General features: G+C 45.5%; 1 protein-coding gene across 1 annotated transcript; it reads left to right on the forward strand.

The window, feature by feature from the left end:
* The first annotated feature begins 26 nt into the window (after positions 1-26).
* Positions 27-25,729, forward strand: pus10 (pseudouridine synthase 10). The gene is made up of 18 exons (XM_056280984.1): positions 27-91; positions 988-1,122; positions 3,921-4,188; positions 4,737-4,819; positions 5,065-5,099; positions 8,252-8,366; positions 9,341-9,402; positions 13,130-13,175; positions 15,061-15,125; positions 15,258-15,343; positions 16,401-16,526; positions 17,458-17,514; positions 17,623-17,699; positions 17,964-18,019; positions 19,900-20,017; positions 21,479-21,621; positions 21,763-21,862; positions 25,456-25,729. Exons 2-18 carry the CDS (start codon positions 997-999, stop codon positions 25,492-25,494), a joined length of 1,602 nt encoding a protein of 533 aa, XP_056136959.1. The 5' UTR covers positions 27-91; positions 988-996; the 3' UTR covers positions 25,495-25,729.

Here is a 25,729-nt window from a genome sequence, read left to right on the forward strand (position 1 = left end):
GCGAAGAAAGCAGCAAGGGAGCGCTTCTTCAATAGAAATCAGCGGAATTTATTTATTTTAACATTGTTTGACGGAGACGTTTCTTTGAGAGGTAATTGTGTGATACTAATTGTCGCAGTCTAACCTTCTTTGTGTATTATTGAGATTTCAATTATCTAAATTCATTACCCTTTTCTGTTTTGGTTGTGATAAGTGTCTATTGGGTAATATACAGTCACATTACTAAGCATTGTTTTTTTAGAAACCTTCCCAAATCAATTTATATTTGAGTTATACATCTGGATTTGTGGCACATAGCCTTGTTTGCTTCCATTCGCCTCACAGTGCTTCCCAATGTTATGGTCAAATAGCTTTGCAGTCAGTACAGTCAGGACAGTTGTGTGGATGCATGCTCAATAACCAATAAAGAGCATGCTCAATAGACTCAGGACACTCACGTTTTAGTAGTTTTTATTTGCACGTTCGCCGAGGTATGCTTCATTTATCAAACACGCCTTGCAAGAGCATCTTACAAGATCATTATACAGTATAGGTAGCAGAAGTGTATTTGTGGTGGTCCCATAGCTAGAGCACCACATCATCGCTTTCAGGATTAGGGTTTCCATTCCTTGCGTATTTCAATGGGCAGAATATTGCACGAACAATGCAAGATTTGGGGCGCATTGTTTCCAAGGGTGCAGTTCAAGCTCACAATAGTGCAAATGTCCTGCTACACACTTGGTGTATGAGTTGGCGATATTGCTGAACATCTGAGATTGCAGGTCAATAATAATTTATACTTTTCTAGTGAGGCTGGTGGTGGGGACGGAAATCTTTCACCACCAAGCGTAGGCCTCAAACAAAATAGCAAATAAAACCTAGTGGTTGGTTAATAGACACTTAAACAACATTACCGCACCATCTAAGTTGGACGTTGGGCTAGTTGTGCTAACAAATGTGTGACTGATTCTGAAATTATCCTAGTGTTTTGTTCCCTGTACTGTCTAGATCGGCACAATGCTTCCCCTGAAGGAGAAGGACAAGCCTCTTGTCCAGAAGCTGTTGTCAGCCGGATGCTGCGCTCGCTGTGTCCTCAGGTTTTGCTGCATTGGCGTCCAGGCAGCCTATCGCCAGCCCTACCAGGTAGAGGTCACTTTTTTGGGGGGGGGGTATGTTCGAGTGGGATGGATGTTTTATAAACTATGGATGTAAAATAAACTATGTTTGAAGCCAGTGAATTTGTGTCAGGGTGCAGAATGTGAATCTTGTGGTTCATATTGTTGAGGGGTTCAAGGTTTTTATTTTGTAGCACATGAATTTGAACTTTCCCAGATTTTCTTAAATGCAGTGGTTCTCAATCTGGTCCTCTGGACACTGGGGGTCTAAAAGCCCCCTCATCAGATGGCTGGTTATCCAACTCATTAGGTCAGCATGTTTAGCTACCTGACAAATTGGAAAACCAGCAGTAGTGAAGGTCCCTAAGGACCAGATGTTAGGAACAAGTACATTTACATTTTAACAACTAACTGTAGCGAATGCGCCAATCCAGACTGACTTACAAATTCCTTGACCACAAACATTAGAAGCAACCATTTGAAAGGAGGTCAAGGGTGAGGTTCTACAGTCAAAAAAGATGGAACGGCATCTGGGTGGCATAGCGGTGTATTCCGTTGCCTACCAACACGGGGACCACTGGTTTGAATTCCTGTGTTACACCCGGCTTGGTTGGGTGGGCACAGTTGACAGACACAGTTGGCAGTCTGCGGGTGAGAAGCTGGATGTGGATATGTGTCGTGGTCGCTGCACTAGCGCTTCCTCTGGTTGGTCGCAGTGCCTGTTCAGGGGGTAGGGGAAACTGGGGGGTATAGTGTGATCCTCCGACGCGCTATGTTCCCCTGGCGAAACTCCTCACTGTCAGGTGAAAAGCGGCTGACGACTCCACATGTATCGGAGGAAGCATGTGGTAGACTCTGCAGACCTGCCCAGATCAGCAGAGGGGGTGGAGCAGCAACCAGGATGGCTCGGAAGAGTGGGGCAATTGGCCGGGTACAATTAGGAGGAAAAAGGGGGAAAATGAAAAATAAATGTTGTCTTGCCTAAACACCAGTTATTTATGTCTGTGAATGTTCTCATTCATCCAGGTCATGGTTATCCAAAGGAGTTGAATCAAGTGCAACTGGACTTGGTATACACTACCGTTCAAAAGTTTGGGATCACCCAAACAATTTCGTGTTTTCCATGAAAAGTCACACTTATTCACCACCATATGTTGTGAAATGAATAGAAAATAGAGTCAAGACATTGACAAGGTGAGAAATAATGATTTGTATTTGAAATAAGATTTTTTTTACATCAAACTTTGCTTTCGTCAAAGAATCCTCCATTTGCAGCAATTACAGCATTGCAGACCTTTGGCATTCTAGCTGTTAATTTGTTGAGGTAATCTGGAGAAATTGCACCCCACGCTTCCAGAAGCAGCTCCCACAAGTTGGATTGGTTGGATGGGCACTTCTTTGAGCAGATTGAGTTTCTGGAGCATCACATTTGTGGGGTCAATTAAACGCTCAAAATGGCCAGAAAAAGAGAACTTTCATCTGAAACTCGACAGTCTATTCTTGTTCTTAGAAATGAAGGCTATTCCATGCGAGAAATTGCTAAGAAATTGAAGATTTCCTACACCGGTGTGTACTACTCCCTTCAGAGGACAGCACAAACAGGCTCTAACAGGTACTATTTAATGAAGATGCCAGTTGGGGACCTGTGAGGCGTCTGTTTCTCAAACTAGAGACTCTAATGTACTTATCTTCTTGCTCAGTTGTGCAACGCGGCCTCCCACTTCTTTTTCTACTCTGGTTAGAGCCTGTTTGTGCTGTCCTCTGAAGGGAGTAGTACACACCGGTGTAGGAAATCTTCAATTTCTTAGCAATTTCTCGCATGGAATAGCCTTCATTTCTAAGAACAAGAATAGACTGTCGAGTTTCAGATGAAAGTTCTCTTTTTCTGGCCATTTTGAGCGTTTAATTGACCCCACAAATGTGATGCTCCAGAAACTCAATCTGCTCAAAGAAGTGCCCATCCAACCAATCCAACTTGTGGGAGCTGCTTCTGGAAGCGTGGGGTGCAATTTCTCCAGATTACCTCAACAAATTAACAGCTAGAATGCCAAAGGTCTGCAATGCTGTAATTGCTGCAAATGGAGGATTCTTTGACGAAAGCAAAGTTTGATGTAAAAAAAATCTTATTTCAAATACAAATCATTATTTCTAACCTTGTCAATGTCTTGACTCTATTTTCTATTCATTTCACAACATATGGTGGTGAATAAGTGTGACTTTTCATGGAAAACACGAAATTGTTTGGGTGATCCCAAACTTTTGAACGGTAGTGTATATCCGTGAAGACGTTTCGCCTCTCATCCAAGTGGCTTTCTCAGTTTGTGCCTTTCTGACTAGACCAAGCTAGTCTGACTGGCTGGTGGTGAGACTCAGAATTTATCCTCTTTGGCGTCGTTGTCAGAGCTATAGATGTCCATGGCTCTTTGAGTTCCGATGTTTACCAACGCCCGTCGCTAGCAGAGCCATAGATACGAGTGGCTCTTTTGTGTACCGATGTTTGGCTGCGCCCGTCGTTATTGGAGCTATTGATTGATTGGCCCCGTTAGCGACGGGCATTGGTAAACATCGGAACTCAAAGAGCCATGGACATCTATAGCTCTGACAACGACGCCAAAGAGGATAAATTCTGAGTCTCATCAGCAGCCAGTCAGACTAGCTTGGTCTAGTCAGAAAGGCACGAACTGAGGAAGCCTCTTGGATGAGAGGCGAAACGTCTTCACGGATATATACCAAGTCCAGTTGCACTTGATTCAACTCCTTTGGATAACCAGTTATTTAGTGATACTTTATGCATAGTGTTGCCATTTTTTAATTTTTTTTTCTCAGGATATACTTAAGGAAATTCAGGCTTTCATCAGCGATGAGGAAAACAACAAACCCCAAGACGCCGCAGTGGCAGACCCAACCGTAGACCCCCCGAGTAAAAAAATGAAGCTAGATGTCGCAGAAGCTGACGGCCAGTCCGAGGGCGATGCTTCTGCTCATCTCGTGACATCACAACAATCCGACCCAGAAGCAGAAGAGTCGCACGTGTGCGTGGCGTGTCTGGGAATTCTACAGGAGTACTCCGGTAGAAGCCACGCCGTCAAGGTGTGTCCCTCTTACATTTCAGCAGAGGTGGAACCTAAATCGCATGACTTGGACTCGAATCAGACTTGAGTCACAAATTTGATGACTTCAGACTTGACAAAACTGAAAAAGACTTGAAACTGGACTTGGACTTTAACACCAGTGACCAATGACTCGACTTGGACTTGACCCTTTTTACTTGAAAGACTTGATAGCTTCTCCAAGTCCCAAAGATAAAATGCTTTTAAAAAGTGTGCAGCCGATCAACTCTTCATTTCCATAATAACGGATCCGCTTTGAATCAATCCCCAGTAAATAAACATTTTAGAAAGGAATCATGATTTGTGTAAATGTAGTATATAATCTATTACTCTGTTGTTAAAATCTGAGCACAAAATGACTTGTTTAGGACTTGAGACTTGTGACTTGGAGAACTGACTTGGTCCCACCTCTGAATTTTAGCACCCGTGTCTTGTTTAACGCTGGTCACTGCTGTCGGTGTTATCAGATTTTTGGAAAAAAGGGAAAATGAATAATTTTTTTTGTTGTTTCTTTGTTGATCTGCACAGATAGCAGAAGCAGTGAAGAAAGAAAACTACAAGTTTGACACTATGGTGCTGTCTGTCTCTCTCCCTGCACAGCTGTGCGTCAGAGAGGTCAGTGTGTGTTTGTGTGTGTGTGTGTGGATGGGTGTGTGCGTGTGTGTGTGTGTGTGTTAAGGGCATCAACAGTCTGCAGAAATGTCTTAGAACAGAAAGCGATGCAATTCAAAAACTCGCAGAATTCAAGTAACGAAGTTGAAACCGTTTTTTCCTTTGTACTGAGTTACTATAAAGATATACAGTACAAAAACTAGTATTCTTGTATACTGTAAAAGCGCTTTCGATGCTTTCTTTCCCAGCATTCCCTTTGGCTCCATGTGAAAAAGGAAGTGAGGTAAGTACACTTCGTTGCTGTAGGATACATTTATTCTGAATATGTTTTTATCACTCTAAATATACACCGATCAGCCAAAACATTAAAGCCACTGACAGGTTAAGTGAATAACATTGATTATCCCGTTACAGTAGCACCTGTCAAGGGGTAGGATACAATAGGCAGCAAGTGAACAGTCAGTTCTTTAAGTTGTTGTGTTGGAAGCAGGAAAAAGGGGCAAGCGTAAGGATCTGAGCGACTTTGACGAGGGCCAAGTTGTGATGGCTACATGACTGGGTCAGGCCATCTCCAAAACGGCAGGTCTTGTGGGGTGTTGCCAGTGTGCAGCGGTTAGCACCTACAAAAGCAGTCCAAGGAAGGACAACGGTGAACAGGGTCGTGGACACCCATCGCTCAATGATGCGCGTGGGGAGTGGAGGCTAGCCCACAGAAGAGCACTACAGCTCAAAATGCTAAAAAAGCTCGTGCTGGTTGTGAAAGACAGGTGTCAGAACACGCAGCGCGTCACAGCTCGCTGCGTACGGGGCTGCGTAGCCACAGACCGGTCAAGAGTGCCCGTGCACTAACCCTGTCCACTGCCGAACGCGCCTACTATGGGAACCTGAGTGTCAGAACTGGACCACGGAGCAATGGAAGAAGGTGGCCTGGTTTGATGAGTCGTGTTTTCTTTTACATCATGTGGACGGCCAGGTGCGTGTGCATCGTTTACCTGGGGAAGAGATGGCACCAGGATGCACTATGGGAAGAAGGCAAGCTGGCAGGGGCAGTGTGATGATCAGGGCAATGCTCTGCTGGGAAACCTTGGGTGCTGGCATTCATGTGGATGTTACTTTAACACATACCACCTACCTGAACATGGTTGCAGACCAGGTATACCCCCTTCATGCCAACGGTATTCCCTGATGGTGGCGGCCTCTTTCAGCAGGATCATTCGCCCTGCCACGCTGCAAAAATTGCTCAGGAATGATTGGAGGAACACGGGGATCGCCGGTTCGAATCCCCGCGTTACCTCCGGCTTGGTCGGGCGTCCCTGCAGACACAGCCGGCCGTGTCCGTGGGTGGGAAGCCGGATGTGGGTATGCGTCCTGGTCGCTGCACTAGCGCCTCCTCTGGTCAGTCAGGGCGCCTGTTCGGGGGGAGGGGGAACTGGGGGGAATAGCGTGATCCTCCCACGCGCTACATCCCCAGGGCGAAACTCCTCACCGTCAGGTGAAAAGAAGCGGCTGGCGACTCCACATGTGTCGGCGGAGGCATGTGGTAGTCTACAGCCCTCCCCGGATCGGCAGAGGGGGTGGAGCAGCGACCGGGACCGCTCAGAAATAGGGTAATTGGCCAGATGCAATTGGGGCGAAAAAGAGGGGAAAAAAATCCCCCCAAAAAAAAAAAAAGATTTGAGGAACACGATAGAGTTCAAAGTGTTGCCTTCACCTCCACATTCCCCGGATCTTTCACTCCGATGGAGCGTCTGTGGGATGTGCTGGAACAACAAGTCCAATCCATGGAGGCCTCACCTTCCAACTTGCAGCACTTAAAGGATCTGCCGCTAACGTCTTGGTGCCAGATACCAGAGGACACCTTCAGAGGTCTTGTGTAGTCCATGCCTCGACGGGTCAGAGCCGTTTTGGCGGCACTGGGGGGGACAGTCCTACACAATATTAGGTAGGTGGTTTTAATGTTTTGGCTGATCGGTGTATGCCGCTCATAGACTGGTTAAAAAAAAACCCCGCAAAACTGTACGGAGAATATAGATACAAGTATAAAAGGGGGAAAAAATACACGGGGCAAGTGACGGCTGGTGGTGATATTGGGTGGGTGGGCTAACAAGTGCACTATATCCATCAATAGTTCATGCTACAGCACCAGCAGCGTCACATCCAAGATACCAAGTTACAGCAACGGCACTATATACCTCGTCATAGCAGGTGCTCTACAACGACACCATGGAGAAGTACCCACTACAACGGCCTGCTGCCAAAAAACTCTCTGTATCCGTTCTTTCTCTCTCTCACACGCACACACGTTTACTAATTTCATCGGATAAATGTTTCAGATCCACAATTCCTAGTTCGGTCCAAGCCGTGTCTCCTCCAAAAAGCAAGCACGGGAAACCGAAAAGTGAATTCTTAGCCACGCTTGCCGTTAGCCAGGCCTTTCGTTGAAACCAAGTAACACAAACTTGTGATTGTGTTATTTGACCATCGTTTGGACGATGTGCCCCCAGTCTCTTCACTTCCGATATTTTGTGTAAATACAGCTCCCGCCACCCAGGTCCGGGTATCAGGGGCTACCGCCTGGTCTCACGTTCAACTCTGAACCGGTGTTGATTGCCCCTTATTGCACCCTAACCTTCATTTTTATTTTATTTTATTTTATTTTTGTATGTATGTTTTACTTAAAATTCTTCTAACTTGGGGCGGCACGATGGCGCAGTGGTTAGCGCGGTCGCCTCACAGCAAGAAGGTCCTGGGTTCGAGCCCCTGGGTAGTCCAACCTTGGTGGGTCATCCCGGGTCATCCTCTGTGTGGCGTTTGCATGTTCTCCCCATGTCTGCGTGGGTTTCCTCCAGTGGCTCCGGTTTCCTCCCACAGTCCAAAGACATGTAGGTCAGGTGAATCGGCCGTACTAAATTGTCCCTAGGTGTGAATAAATGTGTGTGTGTGTGTGTGGGCCCTGTGATGGCCTGGCAGCCTGTCCAGGATGTCTCACCGCCTGCCGCCCAATGGCTGCTGGGATAGGCTCCAGCATCCCCGCGACCCTGAGAGCAGGATAAGCGGTTCGGATAATGGATGGATGGATGGATTCTTTTAACTTTTATCTTTACTATTTGCTGTTAATTTTTCCCTCTTGCACCAACATACCAGGACAAATTCCTCGTATGTTGTTGTACTTGGCAATAAATTTGATTCTGACGATCACCTGCGCCAGTTTGCACTTGTGTCTCTGGTCACATTGGAAAGGCCAACTTGTGCCAACGTGACGCACTTCTGCTTGCATTTATGCCTGGTTTCACAAGAATAGAGCCCATAGTATATACCATAAATAAGAGTACACACTTGTGCTTGTGGAGGATAAACCTGGTGACTTTCCGTCTGTATGATTCTTAAAGGTGCCTGACATGTTTTAACGCCGCCTGCTTCCTTTCCCTCGGCCAGACAGAAGAGCATGGCCCTGGACAAAGATGACGTGGCCCAGGTGAAGGAGGCTTTTAAGTGGGTGATGCAGGGCCTCGTTGCCAGGGAGCTTGGGGGCGTGGCCGTGTTCACCAAGGTAACGTGACCTCTGACCTGGAGGGAATAAAGGAGGGAGGGACGGGGTTTACGCAGGGTAGAGGCTCGTTCCCGTCGATGCAGAGAACGGAAACGGAGTAGAGAACGGTCAACCGAGCATGGCGCTAGGATTCTAGGAAGACCCGCCCCTGCTCTGCGTCTGATTAGCTAACTTTAACCCTAACCCCGCCCTAACCCTAACCTACCCAAACAACGGAGGCAGCGAGTACTTGCGCATGCTCAGTTGACCGTTCTCTGCATCGATGAGAACCAGCCTCTACCGTTTACGCAGAGGCTTTTTTTTCTGTCCATCACTCGGTCCGTCTCTCTGACTGCTTGCCTATCTATTTATTTAGCCCCTTAACACAGTCAGAATATGCATACGTATGTTGTTGTTTTTCCTTTCTCCGGGTTGAAACCCAGGAAGCAGTGTTGTAAAAATACTCTTATTGTAATCAAATATTTTTGGCGCATTTCTGTACTTCAGGGTTTGACCTTTTGGCAACTTTTGCTTTACAAAATTAAATCAAACGCAATTTTCCCTGATAGCGTCATCACTCACTACTGTATGTGTTTTAGGAAATTGGCAAGGCTTACTGATGAATAGCTGTAAATAGTGGTTAATAAATGTGCGATAAGGCACTTATAAGCTCTTACAACACACTTGTTAATATTCACTTTTACCAAAATGATCCATTCCATCCATTATCCAGACCGCTTATCCTGCTCTTAGGGTCACGGGGATGCTGGAGCCTATCCCAGCAGTTATTGGGCGGCAGGCGGGGAGACACCCTGGACAGGCCGCCAGGCCATCGTAGGGCTTTCTAGTAAAACCTCGTACTTTAAGTATGGGTGCTGGGTTCTCTGTCCACCATGGTCATGTGCTGGAGTAGACGCGAGGCCACATTAGGTGACAAACGGAGACGTTAAAGACTTAATTCCAGTTTGTCTCTCGGACTGATCTCTTCCTTTCAGAGTGCGTTTGAGATCGGCGTGGAGTTCACCCATCCGGAGACGGACGCCGACTGCCACTTCCTGTGAGTGTAACCCACCCTGTACATTCATAACAAGCAGAACCTTTTTACTGGCGTGCAGAAAGCATCTGCTAAGGTGTAGTTTGGAAAGAACTGTCAGGGCCTTCAGTAATGAACTGCACCCCCCCCCCCCACACAGACACACACACACACAAAGTGCTCATATAAGTGCCAATACAGCGAACACAAAATGCACACATTATATGCGCTACCGGCTCAACACCAACAATCCCCTTCATGGTGTCAGTTAAACAAACATGGCGGCGAGGTGAATAAAGCGAATCATTTTTGGTTCATCCAGTGTTCCTCCTGGTCTCCTGCGCCGAGGTCAGCGGGGAGTGATTTGCTGACTTGCAAAATACGACCCACGTCTCGTTTACTTCAACACTCATACCGGCGTACATAATGGACACTGTTGCCCAGTCTAAGTCAACTGTGTGTGCATGCGTTCAGCAGCGGAGAGCAGCCTTCTTCCAACGAGCTACAGAGCGAATGAAGAGAGGGAGCGGCGATAGCAAGAACAAATGTTTTTTAATCACTGCAACCACGAGAGGTTCTTGATCATACAGTCATAATATTGCAAAAAAAAATTTTTAGGCTGATCGGTTCAGTAGTGTGCGAGATTAGCCGCAGAGAGACACATACACATACGTACGCCCACGACCAAATACATAATCCCCTCCAGGCCACCGCCTGGCGGAGATGACAAACAAGTTTCCACAGCTGATGTAGTATTCACCAGTTAATTGTGCAACTTCGACAAATTCAATAAAGTATAGCCCCACAGTATTATCAGTGCACTGCCTCAAGACCTCAATGGTGGAACAGGTGGAGAATAATGGCTGACTTTAAGGGAAGCCTCCTGGCGGCTGGAAAGGCGGATGAAGGCTGCAGCAGAAATGGGCCCCTAGTCGTCTTGGACTCCATGCCACTTGATCCTGACCCAGATCTGTCAAAGATCGTGTAGTGGCTGTCTGTGCACCAGTCTCCCCATCTTAAACAAAGTCATGCACAGGCATCCTTCATAAAGGGAGTCCACCCTCACGACGGGGGCAGGATTGTGAGATCTGGAAGCATCTAGTCATGAGCCGGCACGTCAGGAAGTGGGTGCTAGATTCAGTAGCTGGGCTCTTGGAACGAGGTAGAAAGAGCCCTTCGGTAGCTGCTCTCACAGCTGAGCAGCCCTCTTTAGGATCCACTCTGCTCACCCCACCTGGGGTTAGGTGCTAGAAAAGATGCCCTAAAAATAGCCTGCCTCAAACCTCCTGATTGGATTACCACGTCCAGAGGGATCACCACATGCGGTCAGATAAATAGAAAAATGAACTTTGGAGTCTGGAATGTGTGCACACTGATGGATAGTGTAACCAGTGACAGACCGGAGAGGAGAACCGCGAACTAGCATCACCACCACAATAATGCAGCACCAACTCCAATGGACAGGCTATGTCATCCGCATGTCCAACACACGTCTCCCCAAACAGATCCTCTACTCTCAGCTGAAGAAAGGTCAGCGAGCTCCCGGCAGGCAAAAGAAATGTTTCAAGGACAATATCAAGACCAGTCTGAAGAAATTCAACATCACAATGAGCCACTGGGTACAAATTGCACTGGATAGGTGCTCCCAGAAGAAATCCATGCAGGAAGGAGCTGCACGTCCATGAAATGGAACTCCACCGCGCCACAGAGAAGAGGCGGCAGCACCGCAAGGAGAGAGAAAAAAGCTCAACCACCACCACTTTCCCCTGTCCACACTGCACCAAAGTATGTGGATTGTGGATCGGCCTCTAGAGCCATCTGAAGACCCACAAGTAGACAACCCAGTGGAGAGGACAGTCATACTCACTTCGAGTGACTGTCTATGATGATGAGTGCACCGCTTTCAGTTCAATCAGAAAAATGTGCACACCAATGGAGTTGAAGTTCCACTTCACTTGAGAGACTCGTGGCAGCCTTCTCTCACAAAACTCATCTAGTAATTTAGTCTGTTTGGGGGAACGTGTAAAAAATGCAGACAGTCCTCCCAGATTCGCAAAAAACACGAAGTAGATCAGCAACAAGATCGTCAGTAGCTATGAATGCGGTGGCCATTGCGCCTAGTTCACTCACAACCCACCAAAGGCTCAAGCTCAAAGTTGATGATGTCACCAGGGGCTAGCACCAATACATCACAGGTGCCCTGGGGCAAACTTTCACTACACATCAAAATTTGACTGGCTGATATATGGTCACTCAAAGTTGTAATCAGTTTGCAGCTTCCGGCTTCGATGAAAGGCTAGCAATACCACTAGTGCTGGTACAAGGAGCTGTGATGTGTTTAGATGACACAGGAAATCCTTGCTCAGCCCCATGAGAAAACAAGTAATTGAATTCAGACACATTTCAGGCACACTTCAATTTAACTATTAAAAACAAATTATGATTTTGATTTTGGCAGGGCCTGCAGAGAAGGCCCCGATCGATGGCCCTGACAGTCCACCACTGAAAGACTTTCTAAAGGATGACCTCGCTAACCAGAACCAGATTTTTTTCGATGACACTGATGTTTCACGAGATTGGGTCTCCCCTCCTTCTCACTGCAAGCAATTTGAGAAAAGCATGTAAAGCATTCACAGTCCAAACACAGTTTTGAGGACTGATTCGAGGCGGCTACTTAGCTGAACCGTGTAGCAGCAGAATGGTGAATAAAGAAACATATTTTTTCACCACTCTGCTGTTACATGGCACCACCAGGTATAGAAACAGTCATACATACCATACTGTATTGCAAAGTGGAGTGATCTCAATGACAATAGCCAACACATGCTAGCATGTTTGCTCACAGTGCTCACAGGTCATGTATAATTCTATAATATGGCTTCCTTGATGTAAATAACGCACCCTACCATTCCCAGTTTCTGCCATCATTGTTAACAATTCAGCTGTGCTGCCTACCAAATACAAAGCCCCCTTGGTTCAGTCTCCCAACATGTGATTGGACCAGCCACTTTTTGGACAGGCCTTTTTTTTTTATGCTAATTGAGCAGGAGGCCAGACCCAACCTCAGTAAAGGTTAATGTGATCCACTCAAAAGATTGGAAGTCCATGAAGCTAGAAAAATAGTAGTAGTAGTAGTAGTAATTGTTGTTTTACTCACCTCAGAATATAAATGACTTTATCACAGACACCATCAACAATACAAGTACAAACTAGGACAAGAGAAGTACAGGTCAAAAAAGTACACACGTTTACTTCGTCTTAAAGGCCAGATTATGCTGTATACTGCTGCGACAGGCAGATAAGCATTAATGCCATTCCACAATCTCATTACGTGGGGTACAAATTAACATTTGTATCTCTCAGTGGACATTTTGGGGGAAAAAAATCATCTATCACTAAAACAACTTTTATGATCCAAAATTATACTATGGAAAAATGACTTGTATGATTTAGGGTACAATGAGGTACAATGACAGTGTAGCTGTCAATCATTAAGACTCAAAGTTTCCTGTATGTCTTTAATGAGTTGTCCTTCCAGTTTAACTTATGGCCCAAGCTAACATGAATAAAGTTCGTCAAGTTTATGCCATTGCAGTAAAAGACTAAAAGTATTTCTTTCTCCATAATAAGTATGTACTAAAAAGCGGTGGATAAGTCAAGGCCACCGGAGGTGGGACGTGTATTTCTGTGCTGACTTAAGTCAATGGATGGACTAATGACTGAAAAGATACTTGATTGATTTCTCCCACAGGGCCGGAGCGTGTCCGGACTGCTTCAAACCCACGAAGACCAAACAGGTAAAGCACATATAGAGACATACAGACAGAAAGACAGACACTTTATTGATCCCGAGGGAAACTAAAGTGTTATTACAGCTCGCATAATCCAAAAGCACACAATGTCAAAAATACACACAATAGCAAGAATGGAAAGAAAAAATTACAGGGACTATACAAAATAACGAGCAGGAGTTTGTCCATCCTGTTGGCCAGAGAGCGGACATTCGCCAGGTGAATTGACAGTAGCGCAGTCCTAAATGCCCGCTGTCGCAGTTTAACGAGCGCTCCAGCTCGCTTACCCCGCTGGTGTCTCTGTCGTAGTCCGCACAGAACTGCACCATCTTAAAGCTCGGCAAGACTTTCGTTAAAGTCGGTGAAAAAGTCTGTTCCGCTTGTCTAGTGGACAGTTGGAGGCTTAAAGGTTCTTTCCTGCTTATGTGATCAGTGAGTGGGTGCTGGAACCTGAACAAATAAACCAAAACAGGAAAAGTACAAGAGAGCGCAGAACTGAGGCTACCATCCGCGGCGCCATCTTTCTAACGGTGAAGAAAAATAAATAAATGGATAAATAAATCTCATATATAGCGGTACTGTGGAGGATATATGGGAGGTCCTTAAATCAAATGATTACAGTGTGAGTGACAGTATGCAGTATTTGAATATGAAAAATATAAGAATGGCAGTGGTAGCAGCGTACCAAATAGTGATGGAGGAGGTGAGGGTGGACTCAATGATGACGGTGTAAAAGTGCACCATCACTGGCTTTGGCAGGTTGAACTTCTTCAGCTGCCAAAGGGAGTATAACCTCTGCTGTGCCTTCTTGGTGAGGGAGCTGATGTTCAACTCCTGCTTGAGGTCCCAAGTGACGTTGGTGCCCAGGAAGCGGAAGGATTCCACAGTGTCAACTGGGGAGCCACACAGGGTGATGGGGCGGGTTGCGCCAGGTACTTTCTGAAGTCCACAACCATCTCCAGTCTTTAGAGCATTGAGCTCCAAGTTGTTTTGGCTGCACCAGGACACCAGATGGTCAATCACCCACCTGTAGGCGGATTCGTCCCCACCAGAGATGAGCCCAATGAGGCTGGTGTCATCAGCAAACTTCAGGAGCTTGACTGACTGGTGACAGGAAGTGCAGTTATTTGTATACAGGGAGAAGAGGGGGAAAGGACACAGCCTTGAGGGGAACCGGTGCTGATGGTCCGGGAGTCAGAGGCGTGTTTCCCCAACCTTACATGATGCGTCCTGTCAGATAAGAAGTCATGATCCACCTGCAAGTGGAGTCAGGCATGTGTAGCTGGGAGAGCTTGTCCTGCAACAGATCCAGGATGATGGTGTTGGAAGGCGGGGGCTGAAATTCACAAACATGATCCTGGTGTAGGTTCCTGCAGAGTCCAGGTGCTGAAGAATGAAGTGGAGCGCCATGTTTACTGCATCACCCACAGACCTGTTGGCTCTGTAGGCGAACTGGGGGGTCCAGGAGTTGGCCAGTGATGGTTTTAAGGTGGGACAGTACAAGGTGCTCAAAAGATTTCATTACCACAGAAGTCAGGGTGACAGGTCTGTAGTTATTGAGGCTTGTGGTCTGTGTTTTTTTTTTTGGGGTTGGGGATGATGGTGGTCTTGAGGTCTTGACGCAGAAACATTTGCTTGACTATTAAATTCGGGCTATAGCTTTAAGTTACCAAAAATCACTCAAAATGCCATAATTTTTTATAATTTTGTGATATCAGTTTGCCTCTTTCACCATAGTTTGTTTTTTCTTTTTTTCTCAAGTGGTGAAGATATTTGTTTTTCGAAGCAATTTTTGGAAATCGTGAAGATTTCAGTTTTCCCGGAAGTCCTGATCATGTCAGAACTCAGTCGAGTCTCAGTGTGAGTTTTCGTATGTGATCTCCTTCTGTAGTCGGTGTTCACCAGAATGGCGGTGGTCAAAGCCCTGGAGAAGATAACCGACGCCAAGTTTCTAAAGTAAGCATCGCGTCTTGCCATCGATTCACGGTGTTGGTCATTTAAAGATGTAAGACACATCAGTATCAGTAGACACAAAATCGTGTGTTTGAAATAGGACCCTGTTTTGATTATTATTATTATCATTATTAGACATTATCCGTGTCCACCTGCACGACCTTCAACCAAATGCAGCCATCAGGACATTCAGTGTCTCCATGCTTCTGTCTTTGTGGCAGGTAGGAACGTCATCACAACATTTTAAAAATGTGAACAGCCATATATAGTTCTGTTATTTATATTGTGACACAAACACTAGATATGTTTTCAACGGGGGCGTCTGGGTGGCGTGGCGGTCTATTCCGTTGCCTATCAACACAGGGATCCCGGTTCGAATCCCCGTGTTACCTCCGGCTTGGTCGGGCGTCCCTGCAGACACAATTGGCCGTGTCTGCGGGTGGGAAGCCGGATGTGGGTATGTGTCCTGGGCACTGCACTAGCGCCTCCCCTGGTCGGTCAGGGCACCTGTTCAGGGCGGAGGGGGAACTGGGGTTGAACAGCTTGATCCTCCCACACACTACGTCCCCCTGGTGAAACTCTTCACTGTCAGGTGAAAAGAAGCGGCTGGCGACTCCACATGTATCAGAGGAGGCATGTGGTAGTCTGCAGCCCTCCCTGGATCGGCAGAGGGGGTGGAGCAGTGACTGGGAAGGCTCGGATGAGTGGGGTAATTGGCCAGATACAATTTGGGAGGAAAGGGTGGGGGGTGGGGGGGGGATAAAAAAAAGAAGATATTTTCAACATGACGCAGTATACCACAATGGTTTTATTTTGAACATGAATTTACCTTTTTTTTTAGCAATTTGTTTTAACCTTAAATTCTCCAAAAAGAGGAAAAGTTGTGTGTGTGTGTGTCCGTGTGCACTTATAAGACCAGATGTAATTTTAGGCCTTCAGAATATGGACAGTTTTGTAAGGTGAGGAAATTTTTGCCAGTGCTCACTTCTTAAAGGGTCCATTTTAGGGTTAGGATTTGGGTTTAGGGTTAAGGTTAGGATTAGGATTAGTATAGAAAAAAGTGTGTGTGTGTGTGTGTGTGCAGTAGATCTAAATATATTGTTAGTGTTAATGTACATAACAAGACTTGATTCATATGGGAACATATAAATAAAGCCATTCAAGCAAATGGCAGCTAAAGAATCAAGTCAGTTTAGTTTTCCTCTATGTGCTCACTTTCCTGTTCTCTCTCTCTCTCTCTCTCTCTCTCTCTCTCTCCCCCTCTCTCTCGATCTTAAGGGAGGTACAACAAGTTCTGTCGCAGCCTCCCTCAGACGCCATGGGTGATTGATGGGGAGAGGAGGATGGAGTCGTCGGTGGAGGAGCTAATCGGGACCCCGCTCCTCTCTGCTTTCAGGGCCAACGGTGAGTCCAGCCAGGCCCAGTCAAAACCGACCCGCCCAGCAAAAACATTGTACACTGGTTGTAAAAGGCTATGTCACAGTGACGGAAAATTTGAAATTCTGTCAATAACACCCCATTTACACCTGGTCTTAATATGCGATCTGTATCTGGGTGCCATAGAAGTGCCATAGTCTCCAATGTTAAAACGGTGCTCTAAAAATGAAATTTCAACAGTAGGATGAATTACAGTCACAGGTGGAAATCATCTCAGCAGCTACAATACAACATTTCCCATGGCTGAGCTATGTTTTGTTACCATTGTTTCATGAAAGTCAGTCAGCAGAGCGGCCTTTGATCATGAAAACCGCAACGGTTAAACACATTTCAAGTCTTTTAATAAGGGCTTTGAAATTAGGATAGCCCGGTCTCCGTCATTTAATGCCCGACTTGGTTGCTGACATGCAAGGGTCTGCCTAGGAGGCTGCACATCCACAGACTGACAGGCAAGACGTTCTGTTAGGAAGATTTTTTTTCGCTTGAGCACTGCATATTAAAAAAAAAAAAAACTTTTTTTTTCTTCATATTTCCCATTCAGTCAACTTGGGCACTGCGCAAATTTCTTACAATGGCAGGAAAAACACTGGTTTTTCTGTCGGTGTGTCTGTGTGCACTCCTCTAGTTGGAGTTTGAAACGCAAACGTTCATATGAACCATTTCGAATGAAGTACAGCGAGCCTCTAAACACGTCCTCCTTCATCCTTAACTGACTCATTTCGTCAAGGCAGAGTGACCATCAGTCATTCTGCATCCATGGAGAGTTCAGCGGGGCAAATGACCACTGGTATATAATAGTTATACTGGTAGACCGGATCAGGAGATGGTTCTACTAAATATGCCACGGTAGCATTTTAAAAAAATATGTCTTTAATTTTTTTCCCTTCATTTCCTACAGGATTCAATTTCTCCTCTTCCGGAAGAGAGGATGTGGATGTTCGGACCCTCGGAAATGGTCAGAAACTCACAAATCCTTCTCTGATAAAATTTTGTCCCTGACGTGTATTTAAAAGCTACACACACACACACACATTTTTTCTTATTTACTTTTTTTAATTGACAGGTCGTCCATTTGCAGTAGAACTATTGAATCCTCACCAGTCTCGGCTCACCAAAGTAGAGATGAAGCAGCTCCAACAGGTACCTCAGACCACTCACTCCTCTCCAGTGGACTTAATTTACTCCCCCACTATCTCGCTCACTTATTCAATACACACTGACGCTCTCACTTGCTAAACCCTCCCACTCACATGTTGCAATCTTGTAAATGCCACAGGAGACCGATCTCCATGCACATTTCACATCACCCTCACACACACACACACACACTGCATCCATACATGCATAGATAGATACACTCGCTCATCCCTTTGACAACTAAGTTCCTCCTGTTTTGGCTCACAGACTGTTAATGAGTCCACAGAGAAGATCAGAGTGAGAGATCTACAAATCGTTACCAGGTGAGAAATTCACTGACCAACTACACCAGACTTCATATAATAGTGCCATAGGAAAAGGAAAGCTTGTGTTAAACTATACTAGATTACACAATACTACACTGGACAATTTTATACACATGTAATGATACTCAGAGGAAAGTCAGAAGTAGAGACTGAATGACCTAGTACAGTGGTGAGACACTCAACACGGCTAAGAAGGTTGCCAGCATATCTGGAAGACCGAGTTGGACTGAAAAAAAAATAATCTTATTGTCATGTAATGTTATGTTAATAGTTAAAGCACCCTTGAGTTGTTTACAATTTTCTTAAAGTGACTAGGGGAGTAAAATTGAAGTGGGAAGTAGGTTGTGCATTTAGGAGGGGGGGGAGGTGTAGTAAAGTGGGCTATCGACTAGTGGGCAATAGAGGGTCTGTGAAGGCAGATGCTGGGGTAGAGAAGAAGATGCAGAGTAGAAGAGAAGAGAAGAGAAACAAAGTGAAGTTGTTCACGAGTGTTATGTTATGCAACAAGAAAGTACCCAAAACCCTGACCACCTTGGTCAACTTACTATATATGGTAACTTACTATAACTTAATGTATTGTAACGATCACAGGTGAATAGGCTCGGTAGCCCTTGGCTAACGGGTCGGACCCTTTAGTTGACTGGTTAATGTTGTCGTCCGCGGTGTGGGTAATCCGAGTTTGCGTCCCGGCTGTGACGGTCCGGCTGGGCTGCCCCCCAAATTCAATACTGTATGTACTATATATAACGATATACTAGGAGGTACCCAGCGTTGCCCAGGGAAAATGTTCTCACCAAAACAACCAACACGACCTGATCTTTACGATATAATCGATGATGAAATATAGGATAATTTATGACACGATACATGTGATAAACAAATGTCGAATAAACGAATGTTATTAATGAAAATTATCAAACGTCGTAATTTTCAATCCATTCATCAAGCTTCTTTGCCAATGTATGTATTAATCGCTCAATGTTCAAGCGCCTCAGGGTAAACCATGTTGCGTGCCTTCAGGCTAGCGTTGACAATGTTATGTGTAGTGCCTCCCTTGACCACTTGAAGGATTTACCGGAAGTCGCCACAAAGCATCGTTGGAATGCGGGGAAAATGTGCTCACCAAAACAACCAACACGATCGGATCTTTATGATATAATCGATGATGACATATAGGATCATTTATGATATGAAATGTGATAATTTTCAATCCATTCATCCAGCTTCTTTGCCAATTTGTGTATTAATCGCCGCAAATCCGCCGCCGCAAATCGCCACAGAATAAACTCAATTTTGCAAATAAATCAAAATGTTTACTTGGTTTTTGAAAAAATTTTCAAACTGTGCAATCCTTGGAAAGCACTGATTCTAAAGATACCTTAGTTTTTGTTCTACAATGAGTATTTCTGGAGTTGTAAGCGAACATACAAACATACACTCGCTTTATATATACATAGATACTATAATAGGAACGATATTACATTTCTGTACAATACATCACTTGGTTATCAAGCCATTGTAAATACAATATGAAACTTGTTGATTTTTGTGGGTTTTTATAAAGTGTATTTTGGAGGGCGACTACAGTTTAACATGCAAGCAAGGGAGGCATTAAAGATGGTGAATGAAATTACGAATGGAAGGAGAAGAGAGAGAGAAAAGATCCGAGCAGCATCAACGTGAGACTGGAATTAGTTCAGCCAAGGACGTGTACACGGGTCTGTTCCAGGAAAGAGACAAAACTCCACCGTAGTGAATGAGGTTAAATTCACTGACATACGTTTTTGTCGGACGACTGATTATAAAGAAGTGCTTAATCCACATTCCCTGTTACACTGCCACAGTGTACGATGCCAAACCGATGTCTGTGTTTTCAGAGAAGACATGGGGCGACTGAAGGAGGGTGAGGAGGAAAAGACCAAGCAGTACACGGCCCTGGTCTGGACCCAGAAGGCCATCGCAAAAGAGGACATCACATTCATCGATGACATCAAAGTGAGTCCGTGTCATTCAGTCTGCCAACCCCACCTCACCACGGCTGGGTTTTACGTCTGTCAACCAAACTTGATTTAAAGGGTCGAGCCAGTGGTTGGTGAATTTCCTCCTCTGTAAATGTGCAAATAATGCATCAGTTGTGTGTGTGTTGTGTCTGGGCATGCTTACGTCAGGTTATACGCATGTTCGCCTATGTTTGCTGTACATCTACAGCCAACTTAAGTGAATCTAAGTGTCCTTTATGAGTGAATGTAAACTATTATTCACTGCTCTGCTGCTAAAAATGCTACACATTTCCCAGACGTTGGTTTTCAGTTGGACAGTCCCGTTTTCAAGTGATTTGTTGTTCGGTCAGAGGAGTCAACTTAATCACAAAATGTCCCGCATTTTCTTTTTTCCCCAATACCAACAGTGTATTTGCAGCTCAATCAAAGCAAAGGATCGATTAAAGTTTGTTTTCACACAAGTAAGGAGTGAATGATGGAATGTTGATGAGCACAGATTACCGTCCGTGATTGCTCCAGTTGTGGATGGCAATTGAAAAAAATAGACGGACTGTGAAAAGCCTATACGTGTGCAGTCAAAGCATTCGGTGTTATAACATATTTGGCTGAAATTAGATTTATTGTTTCCTCTGTAACGATTTATTTTATTGTCTATTGGTTCTATTGGTAATGTTTGGATTTGGTTTAGTTTTGACATTGGAGCAGTTTATAGTTGCTTTCTGTTCCTATTTGGGTCCGTGCTACTCTTTTTGCTGCTGTTTATTTATTGGTCGATACCACTTCGATACTACTACTACTACTACTTTCGGCTGCACCTGTTAGAGTTCACCACCGCGGATCATCCGTTTCCATCTCTTCCTGTCCTCTGCATCTTCTTCTGTCACACCAGCCACCTGCATGTCCTCCCTCACCACATACGTAAACCTCCTCTTTGGCCTTCCTCTTCTCCTCTTGCCTGGCAGCTCCATATTCAGCATCCTTCTCCCAATATACCCAGCATCTCTCCTCCACACATGTCCAAACCATCTCAATCTTGCCTCTCTTGCTTTGTCTCCAAACCGTCCAACCTGAGCGGTCCCTCTAATATACTCGTTCCTAATCCTGCCCTTCTTCATCACTTCCAGTGAAAATCTTAGCATCGTCAACTCTGCCACCTCCAGCTCCACCTCCTGTCTTTTCGTCAGTGCCACTGTCTCCAAACCATATAACATAGCTGGTCTCACTACCATCTTGTAAACCTTCCCTTTACAGTACAGTACAAACAGTACAAATCTCTTACCCACCACGCCACCCTTTATGTCACCCAGTTTTCCTCATTTTGTTCACTGAACTTCATGAATGTGTATTCTATGTCGTGATTCTGTCGAGTTTCTATCCTGAAAAGACTGGGACAGGTTCTCAGCGACCTTGGTTGATGTCATAAACACAGACAGCTGAATGAATCTTGTTCCCTCAGGAGTTGACCATAGACCAGAAGACCCCTCTGAGGGTGCTGCACCGCAGGGTGCTGGCCGTCCGACAGAGAGTCATCCACAACATGAGTACCCGCTTCATTGACCCACATCACTTCCACCTTGGGCTCAAGACCCAGGCCGGGACGTATCCTTAAACACACTGAGGCACAAAGGCACACACACACACACACACACACACACACACACACACACACACACACACACACACACACACACACACACAGACACCCTAATTCACAATATGCTCCTCAACAATGGTTCTCAGGTACATCAAGGAGTTTGTCCACGGGGATTTTGGTCGGACCAAACCCAACATGTGTCAGTTGCTGGAGACGGACACAGACATCCTGGAGCTTGACGTTGAGGTAATAAGTTACAAGTCATCCACAGTTGTGGCTTTTTGAGAGTTTAGTGGGGATTAAAACTGATAACTAATGAATTAATGGGCCATTAGTTTCAGGTGTCCATCCATCTGTGTTCATCCCACTTACCAGGTCAGTTTCAGACAACAGGGCAAGTAGGGTGACAATCGATAAACACCGCCATCCGGGGGAGAAAACACATTTCTTTATCATCCATCGACTTGTTCCATCAGTCATTACCCAGTATTTGTGACCTATGATGGGTCAGGGTTGGAGGAAAGACTTAATGGTTTATGGCTTGGTTCTCTCTTTTCCACTGTTGTCTGAGTCTGATACATCTGCATCTTTGCAGCCGTTCCACATTTACCAACCACCATTGGCATTAGTTCAGCATATTAGTTGGCACATATTCATATAAATGTTAAACAAAGTTCAATTGAACTTTTAGAGAGGTCAACAAAAATCAGATATGGGTCATCCGGGTGGCGTGGTGGTCTATTCTGTTGCCTACCAACACGGAGATCGCTGGTTTGAATCCCCGCGTTACCTCCGGCTTGGTCGGGCGTCCCTACAGACACAATTGGCGGTGTCTGCGGGTGGGAAGCCGGATTTGGGTATGTGTCCTGGTCGCTGCACTAGCGCCTCGTCTAATCGGTCGGGGCGTCTGTTCAGGGGGGAGGGGGAACTGAGGGGAGTAGCGTGATCCTCCCACGCGCTACGTCCCCCTGGTGAAACTCCTCACTGTCAGGTGAAAAGAAGCGGCTGGCGACTCCACATGTATGGGAGGAGGCGTGTGGTAGTTTGCGGCCCTCCCTGGAGCGGCAGAGGGGGTGAAGCAGCGACTGGGACGGCTCGGAAGAGTGGGGTAATTGGCCAAGTACAATTAGGAGAAAAATGGGGATTAAAAAAGAAAATCGGGTACGAATTGGGTGCGATTGTTCAGAAAAGGCAGATAAAGCTAAAGCCGGGTATGTGTGATGAAGCAGGGGGGCGCGCTTCCCAAAGGAAGGGGGTAGTGTAACGACCACAAATGACTAGAATCACCAGCCCTTGGCTAAGGGGTCAGACCCTTTAGTCGACTGGTTAACATAATCGGCCGTGGTGCAGGAGACCCGGGTTCACATGGCGGCTGGGGCGGTTCCCGGCTGCCCCCCGAATTCGCTACATTCTTCAATTACCCGGAAGCACTTCTAGATTTCCGTCCAGCTCCAACTTGTGACTTGAGAAAAACTGCATTAAAGCAGGATTGATTGATTGATTGATTGATTGATTGATTGATTGATTGATTGATTGATTGATGGAAAAGTAGTTGGCTCAATATTTTCTGTTAAAAATGTAGAACAAGAAGAATCTTGGCTCATTCAACAGAAAAGAATGTAAAATCAATAAACAATCAAGATTGGAGATTTTAAATTCTGCTCCCAGTAAGAATAAGGATTTCACATGAGGAGACTCCTGAACATTCACCACTGTGTTTTGCCATCGCTCATCTTCTCCAGTGTCCCATTTTATTTCAGCTAACGATTTTTTTTTTGAGATCACAGAAGGTGAATCGGTTCATCTGGATACGTTTAATGACAGATACGTTTCATCACTCATCTAAGGGACATCTTCGGTCTAGACTGACTGCAGGTGTCCCCACCCATAAACAATCAACTCCCATATTTTCATAATTTGTGTGTGTGTGTGTTTGTGTTAGTTAGTTAGTGTAGATAGCGGGACCGAAAACTAAAGCACTTATGATCCTAATTCTTTTTGGAGGTGGTAGGTATTGTTCCAGAGAGTACGGGAAAAAATCTCAAAAAATTAAAATTATGCATAATTATGCATAAATGTGCAAAATATGCATTTTTCTAAAAATGGCTAAAAAAACCCACTTTTCTCGGCATTTCAGATGATTCTGAGCATCTTTGATTTTTTCCCCCTATATAAAAAAGTTTTTCTGGGACTTAGTATTGCTTTGGCATTATGCAAAATAAATGCATTTTTGCAAAAATGCACTTATGATCCTAATTTTTGGAGGTGGCAGGTATTGTTCCAGAGAGGACCAGAAAAATAGCAGAAAATTAAAGTAATTATAATAATTATGCAAAATATGCATTTTCTAAAAATGGCTAAAAACCACTTTTCTCGGCATTTCAGATGATTCTGAGCATTTGGGGGGAGGGAGTTGGAGTGGGGGGGGGTTAGGGGCAGGGGGAAGGCGGTTAGCTGGCAGGATGAAGAGGAGGGAGATTTAGACGGGTGGAGAACCAAACCGCTACATTGTAGCGGGGTTCTTCTAGTACAGTGACATAATGACCGAAACCAGCGATTATAAGGGTGGGGATACCTGCAGTCAGTTGAGACCGATGAGGTCACTTGAGCCTCTTTCACGCTGGCCAAAAAAACCAAACCCTGCTAACACCCGCATTTGGTGGTCATTGTAAAAGGATACAATCGGCATTAACTCCCGGGACGCTACAGAAAAAAAGTAAGGCAAACTCGTCTGCTGGCAGTCAGACCCGGGTCTGCTGGCTCTGTGAAAGGAGTCATAATTGCCCTTTTTTTTTTACCCGCGTTTAAAAAACCCGCTTATACACCCTAATTTTGGTGTATGTGATGAGCGATGAAACGTTTCTCTCAATAAACCTTGTGTCCAGATGGACTGATTCAACTTTCTGTGATCCCCTTACCTGGATTATCGAGCATGCATAAAGATTTATGTGATATTTACTTAAAAAATAATAATAAACTTGATATAGCACCTTTCTAAACACGGTTACAAAGTGCTTCACAGAACAGGATAAAATTGTAAAAAAGAAAAAGACAAAAAAAAGACAAAAAAAACCCACTGAAAAATAAATTCCTCTTTCCTTTTTCTGTCGGGCATTTTTTTTTCTCCCTCAAGTGCTTAGACATGAGGAAGGCTTCCAGTATTGTAGAGAAGCAGGGGGTATGTCATCCATTTGACAATTATTCTGTGGGCCAAGGTTGTGACCCTTGACCTTTCTGTAATGTCAGTAGTCTTTTTTTACTCAACCAACCGTTTAACCCCTTGTTGGGGATGACGATCTGATGAATGACTGTAAATCTGGTTTAAAAAGTATGGCCACACCAGGGCGTCTGGGTAGCGTAGCGGTCTGTTCCGTCGCCTACCAACACGGGGATCGCTGGATCGAATCCCCGTGTTACCTCCGGCCTGGTCGGGCGTCCCTACAGACACAGTTGGCCGTGTCTGCGGGTGGGAAGCCGGATGTGGGTATATGTACTGGTCGCTGCACTAGCGCCTCCTCTGGTCGGTCGGGGGTGCCTGTTCAGGGGGAGGGTGAACTGGGTGGAATGGTGTGATCCTCCCACGCGCTACGTCCCCCCCGGTGAAACTCCTCGCTGTCAGGTGAAAAGAAGCAGCTGGCGACTCCACGTGTATCCAGCATGTGGTAGTCTGCAGCCCTCCCCGCATCAGCAGAGGGGGTGGAGCAGCGACCCGGACAGCTCGGAAGAGTGGGGCAATCGGCCAAGTACAATTGGGGAGAAAAAGGGGAGGGGGGGGGTAAAAAAATTGTACATTTCCAAGCTATCTTATAAAACGTCTTGTTGTGTTTTTTCTGCCCCAGTCTGTGGATGTGGACTGGCCTCCTGCCATACCAGAGTGAAGCCTACCCGGGATCACCACTGGACCATCACGTGACTCCAGAAGCGGGCCAATGTGCAAATGTTAGCGGCATTTGTACTGCTGCCATCCTCAGTCACTGTAAAATCGCTTCAGTTGTAAGTGTCGGCTAAAAAGCTGCAAATGTAATGATTTGGAAAGCTGGTTGGGAGACTGAGGCAAGCGACGGCGGGGAACTGTGATCTTGCGCTGAGAGTACCGTTCTCCTTTACTGTCGT

This window comes from Lampris incognitus, chromosome 5 (genome assembly GCF_029633865.1).
Source record: "Lampris incognitus isolate fLamInc1 chromosome 5, fLamInc1.hap2, whole genome shotgun sequence".
Taxonomy (NCBI): Eukaryota; Metazoa; Chordata; class Actinopteri; order Lampriformes; family Lampridae; genus Lampris; species Lampris incognitus.

Excerpts from the sequence above, each read along its gene's own strand:
- pus10 (XM_056280984.1), top strand. The coding sequence starts at position 997 with ATGCTTCCCCTGAAGGAGAAGGACAAGCCTCTTGTCCAGAAGCTGTTG. Across the intron at positions 13,176-15,060 it reads AACCCACGAAGACCAAACAG|TCGGTGTTCACCAGAATGGC; the intron begins GTAAAGCACATA and ends CTCCTTCTGTAG. Across the intron at positions 15,344-16,400 it reads TGCTTCTGTCTTTGTGGCAG|GGAGGTACAACAAGTTCTGT; the intron begins GTAGGAACGTCA and ends CTCGATCTTAAG.